Source organism: Serinus canaria, chromosome 3 (genome assembly GCF_022539315.1).
Source record: "Serinus canaria isolate serCan28SL12 chromosome 3, serCan2020, whole genome shotgun sequence".
NCBI lineage: Eukaryota > Metazoa > Chordata > Aves > Passeriformes > Fringillidae > Serinus > Serinus canaria.
Window position 1 is genome coordinate 77903316 of NC_066316.1, and position 17051 is coordinate 77920366.

The 17051-nt window shown below is 40.2% G+C and overlaps 1 protein-coding gene across 4 annotated transcripts; it reads left to right on the forward strand.

Annotated features, from left to right (window-relative positions):
- The first annotated feature begins 2 nt into the window (after positions 1-2).
- AKIRIN2 (akirin 2) lies at positions 3-16952 on the forward strand. Of its 4 annotated transcripts, none has more exons than XM_050972109.1 (5): positions 20-656; positions 11180-11323; positions 12047-12181; positions 15883-15954; positions 16269-16952. In XM_050972109.1, exons 1-5 carry the CDS (start codon positions 452-454, stop codon positions 16277-16279), a joined length of 567 nt encoding a protein of 188 aa, XP_050828066.1. In that variant the 5' UTR covers positions 20-451; the 3' UTR covers positions 16280-16952. The 4 variants fall into 4 exon arrangements, with proteins under 4 accessions (XP_050828065.1, XP_050828063.1, XP_050828066.1 ...); XM_050972107.1 differs by having other exon boundaries at positions 26-656; positions 12032-12181; XM_050972108.1 differs by lacking the exons at positions 15883-15954; positions 16269-16952 and adding an exon at positions 14811-15873 and having other exon boundaries at positions 3-656.
- Positions 16953-17051: the final 99 nt, after the last annotated feature.

Consider the following 17051-nt stretch of genomic DNA (forward strand, 5'->3'; position numbering starts at 1 on the left):
TGTTGTTGACGCCATATTGCTGGTGCGGGGGTTACGGCCGGGAGCGCCATCGCCGCCGCCATCGCCGCCGCCCGGGCCCTGCCATCGCCATCGCCCCGCATCGGCCGCCCCGCACCGCGCACCTGGGACCGGCACCGCGTCTCTCGGCACTGCTCCTGTCCCGCCACCGGCCGCGGGCGGAATTTGTCCCGGCCGGGCAGGGCGGAGCGGGCGAGGAGAGCGGAGATCCAGCTGGACTCAACCGGGGTTGCTGCTGCCGCTGCCGGGGCCGCTCCCTAGAGAGAGGCCGGCGGGGAGGCGGCGGAGGCGGCCCTGACGCAGCCGCCCCCTCCTTTCCCTTCCCTCCCCCCCAGCCCACTTCAGACAGCGGGGAAGACGCCTCTGGGCAGGGCCGGCTGCTGCTGTCTCCACCGCTGCCCCTCGCTCCGAGCCTCCTTGGCCGCTCCGCGCCATGGCTTGCGGCGCCACTTTGAAAAGGACTCTGGATTTCGACCCGCTGCTGAGCCCGGCGTCCCCGAAGCGAAGGCGATGTGCGCCATTGTCAGCCCCGGCCTCAGCCGCCTCCTCCTCCTTCGCCGCCGCTGCCTCCTCCCCGCAGAAATACCTGCGCATGGAGCCCTCGCCCTTCGGAGAGGTGTCGTCCCGGCTCACCACAGGTGAGGGACGCGGCACTCCTTGCGCCCCCCCCGAGGGCAGTTCGGCGGGGAGGGGGCCGGGAAGGCGGCCGGGAAGCGGGGGGGAGGAAGAAGGGGGGGGTTGGGTGGGTCTGGCGTCCCCCTCCAGCCATTTTCTGCCGGGCTGTGCGGCTGGCAGCGGTCGGGGCGATCCCTACTCGGCTTGGCACCGAGAGACACAATAGAAATGGCCGTTTGCAGCAGGAGAGGAGGGGGAGGAGGAGGAGGGACGCGGAGGAAGAAGGGGGGCCGGGTTGAGCCGATGCAGGCGGGTGGCCATAGGAAAGGGGTCGGTGAAGGCGGGGGGTGGGGTGAGATGAGACTGGAGAAAGGGACCTAAGCGGCGTGGGGGATGGGGGTGCTGTTGGGGGGAAGCTCGATCCTAGGAAAGGAGGCCGGCTGGTTGTTTTTTTTTTTTTTTCCTCCTTGTACCACGGGTGCTTGGATGTGGCAAGGAGAGCCGCAGGGGCGAGTCGAGCTCCGGAAACGCTGGAGGCAGGGGACAGGGGTGCGACCGAGGTGGGACTGGGGTGGGGAGTCGGCGGGGCCCCAGTCGATCCCTTCCTCGCAGCCATTATCGGTGGGTCGAGGCGGCGGCACCTCCTCCCGTTGCTCAGACATCGGGGGAGGGCGAGGGGGGCAGGGCGGGGAGGCCGGCCTGTCATCCATCACCCACAAAACGCCAGTGGGAAAAGGCAAAAGCGAATAAAACAAAGGGGTAATCCCACTTCCCAGCTCCTTAATACGGGCTATCGTCCCGGGTAACCCATTCTGTGGTATCCTTAAAAGTTCCCTAGGAGACCCGAGCGTTAAAAGCGGTTGTGTGCAAGGGTGAGAATTGCCTTTAGGGCAGATAAAATGGGGTCGGGCGGTCTCCTGCTCTCGTCTGGGAGACTCGGGGCAAGAACGAAACCCTTTTACATTTTTAAGGTGCGAGAGATGAGTCAACCGGCGGCCCTAAAAGCTCGAGGTCTGCTTGTGTAATGGTTGTCACTTAAAAATCAACCGAGTTATGTTTAGCAGCGAGTAGGGAGAGAAGAAAGGAACGAATCTTGGTTGGGCACAAAGGATTGATTGGCCCGTGCCATGCTTAGTCCAGTGGGCAGCTTGCAGCAATGCACTCAGGGACGGTGCAGCTCGCGGCCATGAGCGGCTGTAGCGCCGAGGTATGGATGTACCCGTGTCCTTTGTGTGCAGGGGAAAAAAAAAAAGCCCTCTGCAGTTGTTGCAGCAGAATTCCTTCCGCTGTTGTGTTTGATACTCCCTTTTATAATACAAGCTGGCTCCAGGTTACCAAGCACTAAGTTTGAATGTTCAAATTGCCATTTACACGTAGGACAGTGCCTTGTTTCAGTTCTTAGTTCGGAAAACGGTACTGTACAATACATTTTTTTTAGAGCTTTTACTTTTTAAATAAAAAATTGCTATGGAGGAAATATAGAGGGCATATAGAGTAAAACTTGGCATCAGTGCATGATATTTTTTGAACCTCTAGGAAAGGATCTTGAATGAGTCAGCGGTCTGGGATGAGAGTTGTGATGGATGGCACTCCCTGGTACAACAAGGCATTGCATGTACTTTGAAATAGCTATTTAAAATCAGACCTAATTTAATTATTTTAGAGGATAAGTATTGCTTCTTTGCAGTGATTTCTTTTGATTTCTTTGGGGTCTGACGAGCTTAGGTTATGAATATTTAATATAGTCTGGCCAGTAAATATGTATTGCTGAAAGGAGGCAAATCAATAAAATTTTCAGAAGAACCTACCTAGAGCAGTATTTGAGGTAATACCTAAGCCTCTATCCATTTTGAAGGGCTTAAAAACTGGAATATTACTGAAATTGAGCAAATACAGGCCTCTTTGTCTCCTGAGAAAATCAGAGGTGTAGGTGGTGATCCACGTGAAAAGGTGATTGGTGTACAGACAAAGGTGTATTTTATGTATAAAAAGTGTGTTTAATATAATGAAGAGTGAATGACAGTAGTAAATCAGAATGTCTCGTACAGCACTTGAATACTCCTAAGAAAAACGTGAAGCATTTATAAGTTGTGCACGTTTACATGGGTTTGGCCTAAAAGCTCCCTCTGTGGTTTCCGTTACAGAAAAAAAAAAGTCTTTATACCGTGCTGGTATAAATGCATCTGTTAATCAGTTTGCTTACCTTTAAATTTCAGTTGAATTTGGTGGTATTATCACACTGTATATATTTCATTTTGACCCTCACTAAGCAAAATAGAGCTCATAATGTTAAAGAGGCCTGTTGAAAGGTTGTCTGTGATTCATCCAATTTTGTAAATGTACCTGTGAAAAAATAGTTTGCATTTTTCCTGGTAGTCACTTGGAAGAATCAGATGGTTTATTCTAGAGCTCTGACTTAGATTGAGGCCTAGTGTGCTGCAGAAATGTATATTGCTTTCCATTAATTCTAAAATGAGTTCACATGACCATTTCTGATGCAGATGTCTGCATTAGGGTCAGATAAATCTTGCTGTATAGGTGAAAAGAATTCCAGTCTGATTTAAAAAGTGTTACCAAGACACCATTTTGTGTTAATTTTTGTGTTGGGAAATTTATTAACAACAGCCGCATGAATTGCGGCTGTTGTTAATAAATTTGACTTGACTTGACTTGACTTGGGCTTTTCTCAGCCCGTTACTGTAATCCTTAGATTTCCAGCACTTAAAAAGTGTCTGTCTGAATTTTGTGCAATGAAAATTAATGTTCGTATGAAGACAGAGCTCCGGATAAAAAGGACCTGATGCTTAGTCTTCAAGTTTATGTTTAAACATTTTTCTTCTGTCTGATACTCTGACCTGGTAGTGTTTAACTTCACACTGTGGAGACCTTATCAGCATTAGGACTTCTTACCACATCGGTCCTCATTTCAAAAATGAATTATCTGGAAGTAGAATGTTACAGATTGATTGAGGGGTGTGTGGGGAACTGAGAATACAGTGTGGTAGTCAGATGAGAAAACAGCTGTCTGTATAGAGTGGTCATAGACAAATAACCAATGTCTGTCTGAGAGAGGATAGGCTTAGTCAAGATGAAATTTATCTCTCACAAGAGTGTTTTAATATTTTGTGGTTATTTGAACAGCTGTTAGGTCACTTCCAGTTTCTCGGTGAATTTGGCAGTCGAACTGTAATTGTGGCTTTACAGTCTGTACATTTTGTGGAATTGTGCTTACTGGCTTGAGCCATACTTATGAGGATGTTTGCTAATTTTTGAATAGCATTATTTGCCTGTTGAATGATGTTTTTAAAACTGTTCACTATAAGCAGTGCAGAACATACCTGCCTGGCAAAAAACTGGTTGAGTTTTGAAAGAGTGGCTGCTCTTAAAAATTTTTCTACTGCTTGAATACTACAGATGAGTTTTAGTTTCATGTAAGCTCTAGCTATAAGTGAGACTGTTTTGTGTAATCAGAAAAACTGCACCTGTGGCTGGATGCTGCCTGTGTGTTATGCATACACTTGTTGGGTTTCCTCTGAAGTCAAGAGGATGCTATTCTGTTTCAAAGCCGTTAAATGAATTCAAAAGTGAAAGGAGAAAATATTGGCAGTATTATTTTTCTGTTCTCTGTTGGATGTTTTGGAACCATTGTTTACAGTTTTACTCAGATGAAAGATTGTTTGAGAGTGGGGAGAAAAAAAGAAAAAACTACGCTTAAATTTTTTACACTCATAGGCAGGTTAGTTGTTGAAGGCCTGAATGTCTGGACATTTTTGAGATTGAAGCTACAGTAAGAAATACTGTTGAAAGAAATTGGAGGGACAGAAGGGAGAAATAATGTTGATCTTGGGAATTTAAATCTCCTGGTACATAGGAAAATTTAAATTCCTGGTACATAAAAATGAATACAGACTGAGATCGCAAGGTTTTTTTCCACACTTCATCCAGAATCGGAGGTTAACTTGAAAGACCTATGTGCAGCCGAAAAGGATGAAATAATCCAGAAGTCCACCGACTTCAGCACATACAGTTTTTCCTCCATCAGAAAAATTCATCTGCTTCAACACTTCCCCAGCAACTAACTAATGTTGCAAATTAAAAACCGGAGTGGGTGGAGCTGTTGAGAACAGGCCTCTTGTGAGGGACTCTTTACAAATGGAAGGTAGATAAATTTGCCTTTAGAATGTCCTTTTTCTTTCACAGAAAAGTCTGGAAAGAGATTGATGTAATTAACACAGTTTTTCAAAGTTAATGCTAGAAAATGTCTTTGACCTTTTTGAATAGGAGGAACTGTTAGTCTTCCCTGTGAGCAGTCCTCCTACGACCTTTGAGTTGCCCTCTTGAGCAAACTGAACTACTTCTGTCTGAAACTTGGTCAGGCAATGGCCAAGCATAGGTTTGGCTTTTAAATGAACATATCCAGTGGCTTTGGAATGTGGCATATTAGTAGTGCTGCATCTCTTTCTGCTTAATTTCTGTTTTTTTAAGTTATCTACATGTGTATTTATTGCTAAATTGTCTTGGTGAAATGCCAGGTTTCTCATTGCACTCCAGTATTGCAGAAATCATTAGGATTTTAAAAACCAAAACATTCCCACCCCTTAACAAAAGTCACGTAATTGCTGCATCTGGACTTCATAATTTAATTTATATGAGAAATTTCTGCATAGATGCTTGTGGTGACTATAAATGTTAAATACCCTTGGTTGTAGACGTCATGAAATGTTGAAGCCTTTTTTTTTTTTTTTGTTTCAATGGCAAGTCTGATAAATGCAGTGTGACAATTTTTTATGTGAAGGGAAAGGTCTAATTGCTGTGTCTAATACATTTTGCATTGCTTGATTTATTTTTTATTCCTCAATCCCTTGAACAGGAGAATGGGGACTTCCTGAAATAATACATTTGCAGAATGAGCTAATGCATATGTGAATGTCGAGCTTGTGGGAGACCCAGAACTTTTGCAGTGTGAAACCTGGAGTAACTGGATCTCCTGAGGTTGCCTGCTCTGTGCTCCAGTCTGTAGCAAGCTGCTTCTGTCCTTTCTGTAGCTGTACCCGCATGTACCCCTTACCAGTGTTTTCTCTCTGGCTTACAGCGTGCTCCTATGAGGGAGAGCATGGTTTCCAAAAGTATGCATTCTGTTACTAACCTATTAACATGCCTAATTGAGAAGCATTAGTGGAGTGGTTGACATCGCAGACCAAAGCAAGAGAGTAAGAGGAATATTTGGGTTGTTTTAATTTCTGTCTCTGCCAGAGTTCCCTCGTTAAGAAGAAAAAAAACCCTGAGGAATACCCTTTATCCATTGCTCTGCTGCAGTGCTGTCTTTAGGGGAATCTGGCATCTTCAAATTAACATTGTATGTCAGTAGTCTGGTGGGGAGACCAAAAGTAGGAATGTGGTGACATCAACTAGGTGTTGAATAAGGTTGAAGGCCTAATGGAAATGTTATATGTTAATTTGAACTAGGATAGTGGAGTGTTTTGCTTTAACAGAAGCTGAAATCCCTAAAGATGCATGCCACTGACATCAGGATAGCATTTGATTGATTACTTAAAAGAAATCTCAGGCATGGTTCAAGTTTGAATGCATATGTTGAATGGTGACATTGCCAGCTGAAACCTGAGCTATAGGTTCCATTTCAGGCCTGGAAGACTGCTACTGATTTCAGCGCATTGAGTCACCTTCCTGTGTGTTTTGCTGAATTTTCCTTTAGCTAAATGAGAGAAATCAGGACCTGTGATGAGAGATTGATAGTTTAAAAATCAAACCCAAAGAAGAAAGTTCTTTAGGTGAAACAATCAGCACCTTCATAGTTGATAAGCAGTTATTGAAATGAAGAAAATAATTGTTTGCCTTTTAAACTTTCTAAGTTGAACTGCTGTTTCCTTTGTACATAAATTTTAGGTAATTACAGGTCAGGGTGAAGTAATTAGGTGCCAGAATTTTGAAAAATATTAACTTGACTTCTTATCATGATTTAAAGAAAGGAGGAAGACTACATCACTCCTTGTAAATGAATATTTGGCTTTGCAATCCATTAGTGTGACAATCATATTTCAGATGTCAAACTTGAAGTCTAATTTATCCTGTTCATATTTCATCCTCTCTTCATTTGGAAATCATTGTTCTCCAAATGGCATCTCGAGTTCTGAAAGGTCTTAATGCAGAATTTAAAGAACCTGTGTACTCAGCTTTATGCTCTCCGTACACAGCTCTGGATAAAAAAGAGAGTATCCATGTATTTCATTGTATTCAGGGATATTTGACTGAATCCCTGGTGCCTTTGGTGGTTATGGTGAGACGATAGTTTTCATTTTCCATTCTTGATCTTAGCCTTGAACCTGAAGGAGAAGGGGGGCATAAAACAGATTCTTGTGTAACTGGTAGAGATTCGTAGTCATGTTGAGTTTGAAATGTTATTTATGAAGTACTAATTCATTTCAGTACGTTAGCAGTGTGGCTTTTTCTTGCTGCTACACCATATTCACAAGTCGGATTTTCAGTTTCAGCACTTCTGCCTGGTGTTTCCTGTTAAATAGCTTTGTGCCTTCAGAGGCATCTAACCAGTAAAAACCACTGAGCGCAGGGGGAAGACTGAGATTATGGAGGAACTGAGGATAGGCCACAGTGATGTGTGTCTCATGATTTTAAATAATTCCTTTTGTAATCTCAGATCAAATCATTGTCTGATGTACAATATCTGATTTGGACTTGGTGTATGTTCAAGGTTAATGAAAGCTTTTATTTAAAATATCTAATAAGTTTTGATATATGTGATGCAAGTTCTCAGATTTTATAGTCTTAGAGGTGGTGATAGTAGATTTTCTTTAATGAGTGTACTTTCAAATTCTAAGTTTTTATATATAAAATAATTTGTTAATTAAAATGCATCTCATTGTTTTAAAGGACAATTTGGGCTTCCAGACTGAGACACATAAAAAAACTGTGCTGTGTTTGACACCAGTTCAGTGCACATTTTAAGTTAGTTGTGCACCGCGGAGAGATCAGTCAGAACTAATTGGACGGCAGAGAAGTTGGAAAACTGAACTTGAAAAAGCAGGAAGGTTTTCTGGAAGCAAAAGTAGGTTGGCTCTACTGATCCTAAGCTTTGTTTAACTGGGTCAGAGTTTTAAAATTATTTACAGTTACATGTCTGCTGTATAGGTGGTGTTCAGAAGTTGTCTGGTTTGCACTACTTTAATATTTCGTGGCTTCCTGCAAGTGCTGAGGTGCTATAAAAATGTTGTTAATATATTTGTGTGGAATTACAAAACAGACCAGTAAATGGGAGAAGTAACTGGGTGTATTTAAGCAGTTTTTTTTACTGTATTAGATTATTTTAATTTGGCATTCAGATTTTCATTTGAAATGAGTCATAAATATTTGCAGGCTTGCATTTCACTTCACAGTGAAGTAGTTTTAAGTCTGAAATTTTATGCTACTGTAGGTTAATAAGAATGCCTGCTTAGTCTTTTCTGATATAAAAATGTGCCTGCTTTATTTGAAACATTCCTGGTCTCATTGTTAGTGTGAGAGGTCAGCGAGAGGTTGCTGCTGTGTTAGTCTCCCTTTTTATAGATGATGGAAATTGGGAAATATTAGATGAATCAGCCTCCTTGACTGCTATCAGCAAGGTACTGAGGATGCCTTGCAGTCCAGGTCTCTGTGCTGAGCAGTTGTGCCTTAAATCTTCTAAGTTAGTCTGAATGGAGGAATACCATTTACCAGACCTGGTTATAGGCATGCTTAGCAGGTGTTCAGCCAGTGCTTAACATTTCAGGCTTTTTTTCTCCTCCTTGCAGTTTGTAGTGTAGTCAGTGTCATGTTTAAATAGTCCTTTCTCTTGAACTTTGCTTAGTTCTATACCTTCAGCTGAAGTCATAGTAATGCCAACTGTTAAAGCGATTTTGTCAGGATGGAGATCTCCCAGATCTGTCAATAGTGTTTCTTGAGATTTTTGATTTTCACAGTAGGATTTGAAGGTGGCAATTTAAAAAGTGTTCTTTGGCAAAATTGGAAGTAGATGAAATTCCTGTAATGTCATTGAGACTTCTTGTCCACAATTCAGTATAATTTAGAATAGAGTCGTGTATCTTTGGTGTACAAATCTTGATTTTCTATCCAAGTTCTTACTGTGTTCCCAAAGTCCACACCTGATTTCTCTGCCTCCTCTCCCTGTTTCCCCCACGTGCCCCTCCTTGCTTTTGCTTCTTCTGTCCTGGCTGGTATTTTAACATTTTCTCTAAAGTATTCCTTGTTTAATTTCTAGGTTTTGTTTGGACTGAAGGAGACAGGGCATATGATTACTGATTTAACTCTTGCAGTTTCTTCAGTTGAGCAGAGTCTGTTTACTTTTTTTGTCCTTAATGATTTTGGTATTTAGTGTGGTTTGAGAATGTTTTTGCAAAAAGACAAAAGGAGAACTGTAGAAAATATTTTTATTAAAGTTGTTACACCTGAAATTTGGCTGATTTTTTTGCAGTTCAGAAAGTATGGCCAGGACAAAGTAGTCATAGTGAAGGATGGTCATGGTCTGTTATGTTCTTCAGTTAATACAAATGCAGTGTGAATATGTGCAGTCAGGTTTCTCATAGTGTAAACATGCTTTAGGACAGATAATCATAGGAGCTAATTTGGTTCCCATTCAGAATTATGCAGTATCACTGGAGCCAGAACAGCGCTTGATTTTGAGAAGAATTATTGTTCTGCCACCATAGTGCCATTGAGTATAAATATTGTTAGGCCACTCTCTGAGTGATGTGTGTATGCACATGATCAGCTCTACATGGGATTCTGTTTAATTTTGGAAGCCTTGGCTGCATTTTGGTTTAACAAGATTTATGTTCCTTAGTACTGTACAGGAGTGTTTGTATCTTGTCCTACAGAAAGCAGTGAATCCTCTATCCCCCCACACCACTTTCTTGTGGTTTGTTCTCTTAATTTACCCACTATGCTTTTTTATTAGTGTTTTATTACTGTCTTCTGCATTTGCTGCTTCTTTGAAACATATTACTGACCTCCCATTAGAGGAAAATTTTTCAGTTTCAGGCTTGGGACTGAAAAGATATCAAGTCCTTAAATCAATGCACAAAATCCAAGATGCTCCTTTGCTGGCACTCCTGTTGACTCAAAACAGGTTTCTCTCTTTTTATAAATTGGAAATCTCTAGACTGACTCATGGAATTGAACCATGACAGTATTTAAACATCTGAACTGAGAATTTTAAGTGTTTCCTTCCACTTGGTTTAGCAGAGGCTTCAGCTGCTGACTGAAAAGGTGGTAGCTGAAGGTACCTGCATCACATGGTTCCTTATTAGAAGTGTTCAGATATGGAACCTCAGTAGCATATGGATTACAAACACGAAATTTGGTTTAAGTTTTCATGGTATTGTATTGGCAAAATGTGACAGAAATAGGAAGGGTCTGAGTGGAGTCCTTTGTAACTCTGACATGATCATGTGAATTTATGTGTACCTGAGTTTTGGAAAGTTTTCCTTGCTAAAAAGTCTAGAAGTGTCATTGGAAGCCAATTGTGCACGTAATTTTTTCTTGAAACATTTGAGCATTTAAAAGTTAGAGTTCTCATAAAGGATGATAATCTGTGGAAATTTCTTTATGGGAAGAAAAAATAGTATGGTAAAAAATAGAAAATTCTTTTTTTTTGTTCTTGAATATTTTCCATTGCCAGAAGATATGCAGTTAGGCCACTGATGCACCTGAGAGCCGTTTGGTATATGGAATTTCAGAGACAAGGCACACAGGATTGGTAGTTCCTGTTGCAAGGATTAGTTTTTCCCTTATGATTCTACAGTGGAGATGAATTATTAAAATAACTTGCTGTACTTCATTCATTGCAATGAAAAGCTGCACTACATATTGCCATACTCCTTTAAAAGAGACTGTTGATCCATTCACTGTGTTTTATTTGGATAAATTTGAGACTATCAAAAATGTTGTGGAAGGCTTCTGTATTTTTCCTGTCAGTTTCCAACTCTTTGATAATTTAAGCAGTAGGTGCTTAATGCATATTGTCTAAATTGTGTTTTCCTCTTCACTGTGCTGCCTGGAGGACAGTGTGCAGAGAGGAATGGCAATTCTTGTGGCTGTTTTATTCTTGAGTGTCTCGTTACTCTTACCTCTATGACTGATAAAATGTTGTGTGGGAGTGAAAGATTAATTTAAAGATTAAATATAAGAAGTGAAGATAATTAATACCAGTATAAGTTTTATAGCCAGACTTTTATCCATGCACATTGTATCATTCCTAAATTTTAGGATGCTGGATTTTTTTGTTAGCAGAACTCTGGTACCAATACTTGACCTTAAATAAGAACATTTTTGCTAGTGTTCTCCTGGTGAAAACAGCCTGGGTTACCTTTCTTTTAATTAGGTAAGACAGTGCTTTTGCAGGTCATGTTTTAAGAGTCTGTCTGTCCTTTATAATCTGCTATTTATCTACAGCATTTGATGTTTGAGAGGAAATCAAGTGAAATGGTGAAATGTAAAGAGAATTATTTTAGGGTTTTTGGTTTTTTTCTCTTTTTAGAACAAATTCTGTACAACATAAAACAGGAGTACAAACGCATGCAGAAGAGAAGACATTTAGAAAATAGCTTCCAGCAGACAGATCCTTGTTGTTCTACTGATGCACAGCCACATGCATTTCTCCTCACTGGACCAGCTTTGCCAGGTACTTGGATAATTCTGTGTAATTTTCCTATGTTTTCTTAGACTATGCTGGTGTAAACAACTTTTTCTACTTACTTGGTGGTTTATGGCACCTTCTCACTAGTTACTGTTGTTTTTTGGCCATAAATTGTGTGTAATTCTGCTATATTCTGTTATTTTGTCAGATTCCATTTGAGTAAATAGTTCTCCCCATTACCTGTTGTGTTATGACACATTCCCACTAGTTACTACTGCTTTTTTTGTCAGTAGCAGTATTGGTCTGGAAGATGGTAGCTTTGCATTTTAAAAATTGGTCAGACAAAAACCTGGCATTGTTTTCAGGAGACCATCCTGCCTACTCTGTAACTGACACTGTAATAGGCTTTTGCAAAGCAGCTGTCTCGGCACCAATGTACTGTACTGTAATTTTTATAGAAAATAGAAGCCTAAATTTGTGTGTGGCAACTGCCATGTAAATGGTGTTCACACTGTTTGTGTGACATTCCTGGGGTTTTGATTGTGGTGCGTGTTGTCCATTGCAGATATCTTCCTTTTTGAGCATCCAGTTCTGCTTCAGTAGTAATTAGGAGGATCAAATAGTAGAGCAAATCTTCTGCAAATGTATTGTAAAGTTCCTTTAATGTAAAAGGTGTGAAAAAACCTGATTATAAAACACTGGTTCTGATCTGCTTGTAATTGTAAATTGGTATGCCCAAATATTTACTCTTAGGTACTTCATCTGCAGCATCATCACCATTGAAAAAAGAACAGCCCCTGTTTACTCTCAGACAAGTTGGAATGATCTGTGAACGTTTGCTGAAAGAACGTGAAGAGAAAATCCGTGAAGAGTATGAAGAAATTTTGACCACAAAGCTTGCAGGTATCCTGCATTTCAGAATAATATAAGTCAGAGTCATTTTGAAAGCTTAAAACTCTTATTTTTGTTACAGTGTGTGTTTTTTTCTGACCTGATCTGATGAAGGAATGGGGTTGCATACATGCCAGAAAAAATGATTTTTACTCCCTTTGATAGATTTTTTTCCTTCTGTGCTGCTTTGGATAGAAAGTATGACTCTTAGTTATTACTATTCAGTGAAGACAGTGGTTTTATTTCAGTGAGAACTTTCTCTTGCTATTGTGTCTTAAATTGACAGGTTCCCTTTTTTTTTCTTCTTCTTCAGAAAGACTGCCTGTAGAGCTCTTTTTGAAGGACTGTTTTTTTGTTTTGTTTTTTTCCTGCTTGGGAACTGACTTCCTTTTTCTGGAATTTGGCAAGATGACAGTACCTAAGATTTCCCTTTCTCTTCCCAGTACTTAGCATTGCACTTCTGCCAGCAGTGTTTGGTATCTGCTTGAGAGTCAGTTCAGCTGTTTTTTGATGCTCCATGTTGAATTCTTGTATTTTACCATTCAGTTGAAATTCTTGGCACCTGATGCCAGCTTATCTTTCCATCAAGATCATGCTAATGTCAGCATTGTAAATATGACCTTTCTTCAGTGTTTGAGGGCTGTTACTTCTAAGCCTCTTGCTAGCATTTGAGCACCTAAATTTCTGTGCATTCAGGTAGGTGCTTTCACAGTATGATGTGGAGTTTAATATTTAGTGTGATGATAATTAAAACCTGAGCACACTGCAGATGTGCTTTTGAATACCTCCAGCTGTTGTGTTTTCCACCTGAAAATGCATCAGAATTAAAGTTGGAAGGTCTCTTCAGGTGGGAATAAAACCTTTTACAGGCATGCACATGCAGAAAGTCACCAGGCTTGTAGGTTGCTTGTGATAGTATTGTCTCTGCACCCAAGATCCTGTTCATGTTCTGTACCTGCTGATCTGCCATTTCTGTATAAGAAATTGCTATAGTTCTATGTCCCTCTTAAATCTACATCTATTACAGACAATAAAACCATGAATACCTCTGCTGCTTTGAGCCTGGTGTGCTATTTCAGTGTTATTCTTTTTAACCTGCTTCAGCGTGATGAATAAGGACTCTGTACAACTTTTTCTCCTAATTTATGTATGTTAGGAATTGGGTAATTTCTTGTATTTTCTTAAATTCATTTAATTTAGCAGGGTTCATAACCATTTGAAGACCAGATAGATTTACATTTCTTCCAGGCACTTTTTGGAGTACAAGCTTGTAGTTCTTTACAAACAGGAAGCCCCTCTGTCAAGTTCCTTACATGTGCTCTGTCTCTCAGTTTCAAAAGGAGCATTGATTGGTTTGTTTTTGGAAAAGGGAGGGGATTGAATTCTGTCTGGGAGTTGTGGTTCAGTGAGATGATTTAGGTTTACTTGTTCTTACCATGGTGCTCACCAAAAGAGCAGTTAGAGGATCATGTTACTGCATCACATTTATTAAGCCAGTAATACATTTTCAACATTATACAAGAATTTAAAGACTGGCAAAAGAATTTAGACCTTCCCTACGTGGAAGGCCAGTTATGGTTGTCTGCTGACAGAATGGTTCTATCGTTTTCTATCCTTAGTGCAGTAAGGTGATACTCCTTGTTACAAAAGTGAAGTCATAGGAAATGTAACTGGAAATTCTCTAATAAATCTCAGTTGAATAGCTTCTTTCAAGTGACATAACTGAATGTTTGCATCTTGGGTATTTTCTGAATCAGAGTTGTCATGTAAGTGGTTAGCCTGATACTGCCTATTCTTTCTTTCTTCCATGTTCTTTGCAAGCACAGTTGCTTTTCATGCAGAATAAATGTTTGGTAAATGGAAAACTCAGATCACTGTAATGCCCTGATTTCTCTTCCTGCCTCTGTTACCTGAAACTGCTGTGTTAGCGCAAACTTGGTTTTGCAAGAGCCTTAGCAAAACACTAGCTTGGCTGTAAAGGTTTTAAAGAAAAGTTTTAAAGAATCCCAGAAAAACAGCCTTTTATAGTATTGTAATTGTATTTGTGTTCATGTCATTTAGCTGCCTGACTTAAAATAGTTAAGATGTATGTGATACCGTGATGTAAGTATTTGTGCAGTGTTCACTTAAATTCTCAAGTAGTTAACTGTAGGCTGCTCCTAACTTTGTGTTGCTTAACTTCTGAATCTGAATGTCACAAGAACGGGGCTTTTTTAGTAACTGGATTTTAAAAAAATTTGCAAAGCCTTAGTTCTAACTAAGGTAATGTTACTAAGCAGCTGTGTATGCCGACTTCTGCCTTAATACTAGAACATTTGCAAGTTTGATTTTGGTCTTTAATACATACTTTTAGGAAAAATTCTATTTGGTGTTACTTTTTCAAATGGTTTCAGTGCACTGGATCCTTCAGTCCGGTCTTTGTGTTATTTTGTTGTTTGGCTGAAGTCCTCACATAGCTGCTGAAAAGCCGTTGGTCAGAACTGCAGTGAAACAGGTCCTGCTTGTGGGCAGAGGGGAGCTGGCGCAGTGACTGCAGGCCCCCTTGGTCAGGGATGAATGTCCTTAGATCTTTGGGTCCGCTCCGTACTTTGGGCTGCTGCTGCACTGCTTGCTGATTACTGATACCCTGTTTACTTCAAAGGTGAAGCTCATCCCTGCAAGAGGATGGGGACTTTATTGGGGCAAACCTGTGGGACTAGGAACCACTACAAATCTAGCTGCATTTTTGGTTGAAGATTGCCTTCTTTGACCTTGCCCTTTTCTCAGAACACCCCACTTTGCTGCACATGTATTTTTCCACAAGGGAGGAAGGGGAATGGAGAGGAGCGGCATCTGGTAGATATTACTCTCCTTGTTCAATTTCCTAATTCTGAAAGGTGATATCCTGCTGATGAGTGCAGTATTAAAACTGAATAAAAAATTGCAAATGTTTTTGTATGTATGTGTGTATAGGAGGAATAACCTTACTGTGAAATAAGAAACAACAGTGCTTAGTGCTTACTTCCAACAGTGCTTAGTTCAAAGCCAAGTATGTTTGATATCAAAATTTCATTTCAGATGACACAGTAACTGTTTTCATGCAATCCACAATCAACTATATGTCTCCCATAGTAGCTGCTTCTGTGATTAGAATGACTCAAAAGTTAGTCACTTAGCATTTCATCCTTTTGGTTTCTTGTTTGCTTTTGATTTTCTGGCAGTCAGCAAATACAATTTCTAACTGTATCAAATCCCTTTTCTGTACTTTTGTGTTTTCATTTCATTAAATTAATTTTCTTACATCTGGTAGTGGTAGGAGCAGACAAATTATGTTTCCAACCCTAGCACTGACCTTTATGCCATGTTTTATACTCTGCCCCCATTATGGATCTGTAAAATGGACACACTTCTTCAAAGTACAGTGTGTGATACTTAGCAGGTGTGAGGTATATTGAGGTCTTTGTTACATGCAGCATAATTCTCTTTGAGTTTACTGCCATCTTTCTCATTTACAGAAGTTTGTAGGGGAGAGTCTTTTAATTTAAGGGGACATTACCTGAATTGTTCTGGAGGATAAAGAAAGAAATGGCAGCTATGAACTGTCTTAAGTTATGTAAAACTACTGCTAGTTTGGTGTTTAACTTGTATGATTTCTGTGTATAAAAATTAGCCCTGAGTATTTTTCTGTTAGATTTAAACTTAATACTCATACTTGCAATCTTTCATCCTTGCAGAACAATATGACGCATTTGTGAAGTTCACGCATGATCAGATCATGCGACGATATGGAGAACAGCCTGCCAGTTGTGAGTATCTCTTTCTTCTGGTCCCTGTAGCAGCATTGAATTACCAAGTGTTCAATAATTTAAATGGCCATTGTTTGCTGTTAAGCTGCTAGGCCCCAGGGTAAAATACTTGAAATTGAAAATACGGAATATTGAGATTGAAAGGGAGGTGTGAGAGAAAATGCAGCTTGTGTTTAAAACATCTAGACCTGGTTTCCCATAGCATGCTGGAGTTTAGTTTTGAAACCAGTTTTGGTACTACCATAGAAGGTTTGCACAGAGCTGATACTTGTTTCTGCTGTCATTAACGCTTTTTTTTTTTTTTCTCTTTCCAGATGTTTCATGAATCACACTTTCTGCATATGTGGGCTGCCCTATACACCCTGTTTTATTGTTGCAAGCTGTCCCAGTAAAGACTTGCAACAATGCCATATTTTTTCCCCCCTGTGAACACAGGTTATTTCAAGCTTTTGTCAGTGGCAACCACTCTTATGCAGCAACTGGTTTTGGAGTGCTCCCTGATGTCAGTACCACCTGGATGTGGACCTTTGCTACCTGTAATAATACCAGTGGCCTCATTTGCTGTATCATTACAATTTGGCTTCTTATGTTAATAAGTTTGAAAAAGTAAAGGATTAAAGCTGGTGTTCTAGAAGTTGCCCTTCACTGGTTGTGTAAATAAAAATGTAGAATGACACTTCTGACTGAAGTTAGTGTGGTTTTCATAACTGTGCACTACAACAGAGCTGTAATCACAGTTAAGTTAGAATGTAATCCCAGGACAATTTTAAGCAAATAGCCCACAGTACTGCCTGTGAAATAGTGAAGGAGGGCATTTCTGTATTCCATGACTTTTTTGGGGGTTAAGAATGGGTTTATATGATTTCTCATTTTTGTAGTTTTTATTTATTCTATCAGTCTTTAACAAATGTTTATTGCTGCAATTTTTCAGTGTATCATTGTTTTACTGCCCTTGTAGTACTGGAATTTAGTTGGAAGAATAAAACATTTACTTCTAATCTGTTTGTTTTTAATATGCAGGTGGAACTTTTGCTGTGTATGAATAAACTTAAATCTGAGTGTTTAAATGAAAACTTTATTTACTAGCAATAGTGGGT